Here is a 10472-nt window from a genome sequence, read left to right as displayed (position 1 = left end):
TCAAAGAGGGGTAAAAACGGTATAGGACTGAAACTTGGAAGAAAGATCTAAAATATCCAGGGAAAGCTGCCCTTACTGCCATTCAATGCTCTGAACCTGACAGAGCCGCATTCTTTGGCTTTTACGACCACCCCCAATGACTTTGAATATGGGCTGATGGGACAAGTATCAATCCTGGAAAGGTTGACCCTATACGTGGACGAAGGACAATGAACGCAGGCAAATATAAAAGGAAAAATAAGTAACCTAAAAGAGAGGTTGGGAAAAATGGCCAAAAATCAGAGCCTCCCAGCCCACCTCCAGGAGAAAGACTCCAGGGGTGAAGGAAAACTTAAACTTGTACGAACACCGCGAAAAACCCACCGCCTGTCAACCAGGGCCTAGCCTTTCAAACCCACGCTCTACAAATGATATTGTTAGGGGCCTTTTTACGTGCGAACCCGACACTGTTACGGTCCGCCACGAATCACGTCCTTACAATTGGCGTCGTCTGTGGGGAAGGCTTGTGTGTTGGTATAGGATGTGGGTCGATAGAGTTTCTTCGTTATTTCTAACCGTTGGTTATAGAGTTCTAGTATAAAGTTCTGCTAGGGGCTACGTTTCTTGACTAGGGGCTTGGCTGAGGAGCTAACTCCCTTAAAGCCAAGGTCTCCCGTAAAGAGCAAACTAGGTACTTGATAGCGTTAATCATATGGATAAACTCTAGGGGCTTGGTTGAGGAGTTAACTCCCCTAAAGCCAGGATCCCACACAGAAGAGAAAACTAGGTTTTGGACAGAACCAGGGCATTGTATGGTCCACGGACTCAAGCCTATGGGGAAACCAACTACCTGGATGATGGAAAACTAGGTTTTGGACAGAATTAAGGCATTGTATGGTCCACGGACTCAAGCCTATGGGGAAACCAACTACCTGGATGATGGAAAACTAGGTTTTGGATAGAATCAGGGCATTGCAAAGTCCTCGGACTCAAGCCTATGGGGAAACCAACTACCTGGATGATGGAAAACTAGGTTTTGGACAGAACCAGGGCATTGTATGGTCCACGGACTCAAGCCTATGGGGAAACCAACTACCTGGATGAGGAAAACTAGGTTTTGGACAGAACCAAGGCATTGTATGGTCCACGGACTCAAGCCTATGGGGTCCTCGGACTCAAGCCTATGGGGAAACCAACTACCTGGATGATGGAAAACTAGGTTTTGGACAGAACCAGGGCATTGTATGGTCCACGGACTCAAGCCTATGGGGAAACCAACTACCTGGATGATGGAAAACTAGTTTTGGACAGAACCAAGGCATTGCAAAGTCCTCGGACTCAAGCCTATGGGGAAACCAACTACTTGGATGATGGAAAACTAGGTTTTGGACAGAACCAGGGCATTGTAAAGTCCTCGGACTCAAGCCTATGGGGAAACCAACTACCTGGATGATGGAAAACTAGGTTTTGGACAGAACCAGGGCATTGTATGGTCCACGGACTCAAGCCTATGGGGAAACCAACTACCTGGATGAGGAAAACTAGGTTTTGGACAGAACCAGGGCATTGCAAAGTCCTTGGACTCAAGCCTATGGGGAAACCAACTACTTGGATGATGGAAAACTAGGTTTTGGACAGAATCAGGGCATTGCAAAGTCCTCGGACTCAAGCCTATGGGGAAACCAACTACTTGGATGATGGAAAACTAGGTTTTGGATAGAACCAGGGCACTGTAAAGTCCTCGGACTCAAGCCTATGGGGAAACCAACTATCTGGATGATGGAAAACTAGGTTTTGGACAGAACTAGGGCATTGTATGGTCCACGGACTCAAGCCTATGGGGAAACCAACTACTTGGAGGAGGAAAGCTAAGTTTTGGACATTGGTCTAGCGTGCATCGCGCAGCACTCAGCAGTTATCCCGGTTAGTTCTAAGAGTTTAATTTACTGAGGATTACCATTGTTATACTTGATAATACTTGTGAGTTTAAACCAATAGGAATCTGTGTTAAAGCATTTTTCTGCCCGGAGTATCATTAAGGGCAAGCTTATATTTAATATTCATGCATAAAGTAGTTGTTACGGAGAAGAAAGATATGTATAGAGAAATAGACACATATTTTATTAAGACAAAGGAACAGTACAGCGTACAATGAAAAGCTGAAACAAAGCCTACATTGAAGCTAACTACGTATGTAACGAAAAATACAAGAGAGTGAAGATAAAGCCGAGGAGGTAGCACAGAGGAGAAGTTGGCTACTGCCTCGAGACCTTATTCCTCCTCAATGCCTTTGCACGCCCATAACTCAGGCAGCAAAAGAACCCAACTCGGGGCCTGCACCGGTGGAGAAAAGGTGCAGGGAACCTGACCTCAGGCTAACACCATCTACAGAAAGGGTGCAGGGAGCCGGAAGTTGGGGAGCCCCCGCAAAAATTTGCCTGCCACAGGGCAGACGGCGCTGATCGCGGAAATTCCTTTTTCTGACCTACCAAAAATCTGGCATGACCAGAACCTGCTTCGGATTTTGACTAAAAGAAAGAGGAATACCATCTTCCTCCTGTCAAGACGGAGGACTGGCTTGAATCTGTGCCATCCTTGTCCGTACCATATTACCTTGAGGATTCGGTGCCTTTGGAGCGTGCGGAGACCTTTCATCCCCATCCGCGCCTCAAACATCTTGCTTTGAGGCAGTGGCACTAGAAAGAGAGATCGCGGATATGGAAGAAATATGGTTCTGAAGGGAACAGGAGAGGTCATGTGCAAGTGAAGTGATCCTCTATCCCATTTATACCCAGAAGTAAACCGGTGGCATTTAATTCACGCAGCGTCCCAAGGAACGCTACAGACAAAACGTCTCTGACTCGATTTCCCACGTCGTCTGCAACCCTGAGGCTAGAGGAGTCTCGAGAAGGCGCACCTCGAACACTGGGACGCCAAAAAGTACCGCGTGATCAAAGACTACGGAAATACCTCTCAATTTGTGGGCTCAGTAAATTCGCGGCCCAGGCCCGTTCAACATATGGGCCCAGGGACAAAACCAAGGCCTTGCATGGTCCTCGGACTCAAGCCTATGGGGAAACCAAGTACAAAAAAGAAAAAAAAATCACAAGTTTTGGACAGAACCAAGGCATTGCATGGTCCTCGGACTCAAGCCTATGGGGAAACCAAGTACAAAAATTATAATTATTACAAGTTTTGGACAGAACCAAGGCCTTGTATGGTCCTCGGACCCAAGCCAATGGGGAAACCAAATACTTGGATAAGAAAAGGTTTGAATTTCGTAAGATGGGTTACTTGATAAAAATGTCAGGTCACTTCATCCACGGCTTAAACACCATAAAAGGTTAAGACTAATAAAGTTGTAAGGAAGGTGGTGGAACGCCCCAGCATTTAGTCGTATAAGAAGGCTGTTCATTTGGTGGGTGATATATCTTCAAATGGTTATTCCTCACACGACATCAAACCTTCGTTTTACTCCTCGGCTAGCATGGGGTAAGTATTACTTTTCACTGGTCGGCCTTATTGTGCCAAGCATTTCTATTAAAGTTATGGCGACATCTTTTTATTATCAAGTATTTTGGTCTTAGTCGTCATTGATTTAGATGCTATATTATTGTGCCGAGCAGCATTTGTAAATTTAAAAAAAAAAAAGAAAAGGCATAGAGACAAAACATGCGAAATAAAATAACAACGATTTTTATTAATACGAAAAATTATTACAACGTACAAAGAGGGGCTCAAACGAGCCTATACAAAATGTGAACTGCCTAAGCAACAATTACATCCGTAGTACAGATAAGTAAACTGTCAGGCATCTTTTAAACTCGTCTTCAAAGTCTCTCCAATCTCTGCCTCAATACTGCTCATATTACGATAAGAACCTTCTTTGGGAAAAAATGAAGGAGAAGGAAATAGTAAGGAAGAAATCAATGAAGAAGATGGAGGAGATGAATGAAGAAGGTGGAGGACATGAGTAAAGAAGGAGGAGAAGAAGAGAAAAGAGATGAAAAGAAAGAAAAAGGAGCAAAAGAGGGAGAATTGAAAGCACCAGGATGGAACTGGTGCTGGGAAGACTAAGAAAGGGAGGCGGAGGATAGCACCAGTGAAGGAAGAGAGGAAGAAGTAGAGACACTTAGTCCCTGCCTCGATCCTGACTCCCAACACACTGGAGCCATACTAGGTATGCTCATAGGAGAGCGGTTGGTACTGATGATGGGTGTTCTCGACTCAGTCACGCCGAAAGTTTGACGTGACAAGTCCCTGCTTCGGATTTTGACTGAAAGAAGGGTGAGGTTGATTTTGAGTCTTCGCCACCCCTGTCCCGATCGAGCCATAATGAGCTTTATTGGAATATGGCGTTTATGGGAGGGGTTTGGCTCCTGCATCACTCGTTGTTATGGTAAAGTGTATCACGATTTAGTTTATAAACCAGTGGGTAAAATGAACCCTAGGAGAGGCCAAGTGTTTCAAATCTCAGAAGGATGAAAAGGGATTCTTTACAAAAACAATAACCTCCTCCCTTCCTTCTTATACAGAGGGTGGAGCGGGAGACATTTAATAGGTTCAGATCTCCAAAGGAATCTGCCAACACAAACATGCCGGTTCCGTTTCTCCACCCCATCAAAACAAACCGCCGAATTAAAGTAGTCTCGTAAATAGTGGTCATTAAAAGCGCGTCTTGGATACCCAAACGACAAGAACGCGTCAAGCGCGAAATCAAAAAACTGTCTCATAGACCGGTGCATTTCTTGGACAGATGAAGAGCCGCCAGCATTATTAAAAGGCCAAATTGATTGGGCCGTAGGAAGAAGTTCGGCATCACCAAAACCCCCCTTTCCAACCAAGAGGTTGGACAGCCGGGTTTTGAGGGGCTATTGTGGGGCCCAAATGATTTATGGGCCAGACCCATCTACCCGGGGAGAATCCGAAGGCCCAAGCCGAGGAGGGCTATGGCCCAAGCTCGACAAAATAGCCTATGGATACTGCCGAGGACAGCTCAGTCCTCGGCAGACCCAAAGTCCCCCCTCAAAGAGGGGTAAAAACGGTATAGGACTGAAACTTGGAAGAAAGATCTAAAATATCCAGGGAAAGTTGCCCTTACTGCCATTCAATGCTCTGAACCTGACAGAGCCGCATTCTTTGGCTTTTACGACCACCCCCAATGACTTTGAATATGGGCTGATGGGACAAGTATCAATCCTGGAAAGGTTGACCCTATACGTGGACGAAGGACAATGAACGCAGGCAAATATAAAAGGAAAAATAAGTAACCTAAAAGAGAGGTTGGGAAAAATGGCCAAAAACCAGAGCCTCCCAGCCCACCTCCAGGAGAAAGACTCCAGGGGTGAAGGAAAACTTAAACTTGTACGAACACCGCGAAAAACCCACCGCCTGTCAACCAGGGCCTAACCTTTCAAACCCACGCTTTACAAATGATATTGTTAGGGGCCTTTTTACGTGCGAACCCGACACTGTTACGGTCCGCCACGAATCGCGTCCTTACACCTTTAATTTGCCAACATATTCGGAGCTCAATCAATGCCCAAGTGGGACTATTTTTGACTGATAAATTTAGATTATGATTTTTAATGGTGGTGGTTAATGTACGTACCAATGCCAAAGCCTCACAATAATTTTAATAATAACGATATGACTCATTACGACATGGAGTTTCAAAACTAAAAGATCTTGCAATTTTGTGTAAATAGAATTTGGATTTAATTCCCTCCATGTAAAAAAACAAAAAAAAAAACTAAGGAGACAAAACGCATCAAAATTATTTTATAATTTGTTTGAGATAATAAGTTGTAGTTGGTATAATTCCAATTACAACAAATTAACTCAACAATAAGAATCTTTTTGTGTAATTAAATACTTAAATTTACTGTTCTCTTATTAACTCAACAAACGAACTATTTGTTTCTTATTATTATTTTTTTAGTTCAACTAATTTCACAGAGAGAGAGAGAGAGAGATTGCATTAATAATATTTTCTAAACAAATTTTAAGTGATAGGTTGTTATTGGTTGTAAGGGGTGAGCAAAAAAGTAATTTAAATTGTGAATTTAAATTAAAACTAAAGGAAATATTAAGGCATTGGTTTAGGAGTTATATTTAAAAATATTTTTTTGAAAGAAGGATAAAATAATAAATATTGTTGACAGTTTTTTACATTTTTCATGAAAGTAGTGTTAAAAATTTTCTATTATAGATTATTAATAATTGCTTTAAGAGCACCTATTAATATGACTTTAAAACTAATAACAATTTATTCCTTATAATTTGTTATGAAAATATTGCGTATGCAACGAGAGAGTGATCTAGACAGCCGCTTAAGAAGCTAGGAGTAACAGCTAATTTACTGGAACTTGCACTGTACCACAAATTTAGGTACACACTAGCCGTTGTGTGGACCCTATAATTTGTTCCCACATCAACTTTTTTCATTGGGTGGACCATTTGATTGTAACATATTTGTTCTAATAAAGTGGGCATAGGGCATAGGGTGTCCGATAAGAACTTGCACTTGGCCATTAATGATTCTCATAATGGATTCCTACATTATTGAATTGATATGCCCTGTCTGAATAAAGACAAAAGCCAATAAGACCATTGATCATGTGCTATATACATGTTTTTGTTTTTTTTCTATATATACAAAACAAAGTTGAATCATCTCTCAAAACAAAACGAATAAAGTTGAACCAGGTGAGCATCTGGATGGTGGACCCCTGGCTTTTGGTTACTCCACCGACTGTCACTATTATTAAGAGGTTTATTTACTCTTTTACAGTTTTACACACCTAATGATCATGATCTTTGAAACAAGAATGTTAGATGCATTTTTTGTCTATCATTCTTCGGTTTTGCCTTGATCTAATGCGAAACTCCAATCTGTCTCTGTTCCAAACATTACAAAATATTATAAATCTGCAGTTTCTTTTTTTTTTTTTTTTTTTTTGTTAAATCCTTACAATATTTCATCAAATTTTTCATTAAAAAAAATGTAGCTCAAAACAAATTTAGATTGAAATTAAAGTAGTGCACGTGATACAAATAGTTTTTAATGAGAGGTTGGAAATTGAAAAAAAAAAAAATTTTAATCTCAACCATTAAATAATAATAAAAAAAAGTGAAAAAAATATATAAAAAGTAAAAATGATAAAAATATTTTTTTGAGTAAGGCAAGATAATCATAGTGAGCATTAGGCATTGCACCCGATCCAAATCCAAACAAACTCACCCCCTAATAGGCTAATTGATTGATTGGACAGTTAAGTAAGGAACTTGATTTCAAATTGTTTATAGTTAAACCAACTATTCTCCTTAAAGAGTAATTCAGAAAATGGAAAAATATTCCTTAAAGGGTAATCTGTAGCAGTGCCTAATATGTACTGCTATGGTATTCATATCTGGATTACTCGCCCTTAATAAAAACTTTGACAAGCAGTCATTTTTATCTCTATTTTAGTTCTTTTTTTATTATAGAAGTTTCCGTCTTATCCACCTGATTAAAGACAAGAAGGTTAGGTAGGTGCAAATATATAAAATTTTAGTTAAAATAAAGGTAAATTTGACTTGATTGGAAAGGTAGAGTTAAAGGGAAGAAGGAAACATAAGTTTGGTTGTCCAAAACTCCAAATCATCAATTTTGTACGGCCAATGAGATGTTTAAAACATTCAACAAAAGAGCTTAAAATTATTGGATTCGACTTCTTTCGAGTCCAATGAAACATTTGCGTGATGCAGAAACACGTCCATAATTTGTCAAGGGTAAATCTCACAATTAATCCAATGTTCTAATACACTAAACACAAATCTCGTCTTTAATTTTTTAGTAGACAAAATAGTTTTTGGTCCAAAATTTAATCAAAATTCAATCACAAATCCCTAATTCGGATTTTTTTTTTTGGTAGACTCCGATTTCAAGTCCTTTATTCAAGAACAAAAAACTTTACCAGCTCGAGTAATTGGATCCAACTATTACCATGGTTATTCTCTAAACAGTGCCATTACCTTTGTTTGATGGCTAAAATGATCATAAACAAACAATGAAAACTCCACTGATGTTACACCATTATGGTCTCCAAGACTCCGACTCCTTTTTGTCGAGTTTAACCCAAAAAAGAACAATAGAAACCCAAAAGTACTTTGCCTTTAATGCCTTTATCTTCTTCTTTTTTAAATTGCTATAGGTTTTAACTAAAATTAATAAAAACAGCAAAACGATTTTTTTTTTTTCCCGGGAAAAAACAGAATACACAGAACCCGATTTTTTTTTTTTTTTTTTGGGGGTTTCATTTTTGATTATTTTAGAATTTTAAAATCAATAATACACAGTAAAATTACAAACAGAAAGTCTGAGAATTCTGAAACCCAGAGAAATCAACATTACCGCCAACTCAGCCTCAGTTACCTGAAACAGACGCTTCCGGTTGTTGATATACTAAATCATCAAGCTGAGGCCTTAATTTATCGTTCCAAATATCAAGGCTAGTTCCGGTCTCTCTGTCTCGTTTCTGTATCTGGACAATTACCAGACTCTCCGTCAACCGGTAAACCTCAACAAACACAACAAAATTACCATTCTGTCCTTCCAACTTTGCCTTCCAATCTTTCTTCGTCACAGTCAAATTCTCGGCCTCTGCCATTTCGCCGATTCGCTCTATTATCTTTTCGGGTGTCTCCTCCGACATGAATCGCTCGCCCGATATCTCGGGGTCGCCGAACAAACCCGATAAGTCAAACCCGGACGAAAACGATATCAAATCAAACGCGTTCAACGACTTGCTGTTCGAGTCCTCGTCGTCCTTGAAGTCAAAAACGTCGTCGTTTAGCAACTTAATTTCTTTGTGGCCTTTGCTGAACCATGGGTCTCGGACGATCTCGTCGACGGTGATTCGCGTATCGGGATTCGTGTCCAGCAATCGCGAGATGAACCGGCGGAGATCCGGAGTCGTCCATTTCGGGCACCGAAATTCGCCGTTGTAAATTTTCCGATACATGACCATGAGATTCGGATCGTTGAAAGGTAAGTAACCGGCGTTCAACACGAACAAAATCACACCGCAGGACCAAACGTCGACTTTGGCTCCGTCGTAGCCTTTCTTCGCCAGAATCTCCGGCGCCACGTAAGCGGGAGTACCGCAAAGCGTGTGGAGCAAACCGTCGGGTCGGATCTGGTCCTTTACGGCGGAGAGTCCGAAATCGGAGACCTTCAAATCCCAATTTTCGTCGAGGAGGAGATTTTCGGGCTTGAGATCGCGATGGAACACGCCTCTGGAGTGGCAGTAACCGACGGCGGAGATCAGCTGCTGGAAATACCGACGGCTGAGATCTTCGCTGAAACGGCCCCGCGCGATCTTCGCGAAGAGCTCGCCGCCTTTGGCGAACTCCATGACGAAGTAGATCTTGGTCTTGGTGGCGAGAACCTCGAAGAGCTTCACGATGTGCGGGTGGTGAAGCCGGCGCATGATAGAGATCTCGCGCTTAACGTGCGCCGTGAACCCGCCCTTGAGGACCTTCTGCTTGCTCACGGCCTTGATGGCCACGCTCTGCCCCGTGCGCACGTTCCGCGCGTGGTACACCTTCGCGAAGGCGCCGTAGCCTAGCAACTTCCCAACCTCGTATTTCCCGAACAAGTTCATCACCTCCGAAGTCGTAGAAGTCGACGAAGACGACGCCGCTTCGCTGGTCGAAGCGGCGTCGTTTTCGTTCTCGTTCTCGTTCTCTCTCTCCGGCATCGTTCTATTGCTCTTCGCATCGAGTAACGGAGCAAAACAGCATACACATCAGCACCAATTCAAAATTCAATTTACTTATCCACACACCAAAAAAACAAAAAGAAAGCCTTTATTTATTTTTTTTTTTGGGTTTTGCTTCTTGATGTTTTTTGTGTATTTGTTTTTGAAAAATCCTATCTAGCAATGGATTTTGAGAGGCGCAGGAAAGAAAGTGCGGGGTATTTATTTGAAAGAGAAAAAGGGTGATTTTGCTTTTTCTAAAAGCGATGTGAATACTATTGCCGAAATAAAAAAAAATAAAAGCGACGTGAATACGATGGGATCACGGGTTTACAAAAACAGGTTGTCCCGTAAACTTTGAAGCGAGGGTAATTGGATTGGGTTCTTGTTTGTTTGAAACAAAAATTTCGGATTTTTTGGTTCTCAATTTTTTAGGTTTGTTTCAAAATGATCCCTTATGTTTTTAAAATATTAGTATTTCTTTACTATTTATACTTTCAAAGTTGTTTAGAATATTTTTATCACCATCTAATCAATTGAAGAATGTCTTTTGTCCAAAAAAAAAAAAAAATGTAGAATATGTCAAACGTGTCATATTCAATTAAGGGTCAAACGGAACTCATTCCACGTATTAGATTTCAAGACATCAAAATAGATTTTACTTTATATTTTTTCAACTGGATTTTATATTATTATAAACTATTTTATTAATTTTTTACAAATTGTTAATTTGATCAATTCTTACTAATT

General features: G+C 40.9%; 1 protein-coding gene across 1 annotated transcript; it reads right to left on the bottom strand.

The window, feature by feature from the left end:
* Positions 1-8274: 8274 nt before the first annotated feature.
* Positions 8275-10034, bottom strand: LOC115953426 (CBL-interacting serine/threonine-protein kinase 14-like). The gene has a single exon (XM_031071065.1). The coding sequence runs from the start codon at positions 9720-9722 to the stop codon at positions 8388-8390; it is 1335 nt and encodes a 444-aa protein (XP_030926925.1). The 5' UTR covers positions 9723-10034; the 3' UTR covers positions 8275-8387.
* Between the last annotated feature and the right edge of the window lie 438 nt (positions 10035-10472).

This window comes from Quercus lobata, chromosome 7 (assembly GCF_001633185.2).
Source record: "Quercus lobata isolate SW786 chromosome 7, ValleyOak3.0 Primary Assembly, whole genome shotgun sequence".
Taxonomy (NCBI): domain Eukaryota; kingdom Viridiplantae; phylum Streptophyta; class Magnoliopsida; order Fagales; family Fagaceae; genus Quercus; species Quercus lobata.
Note: the sequence above shows the minus strand (reverse complement) of the source record. Positions and strands in the feature narration are given on the sequence as shown.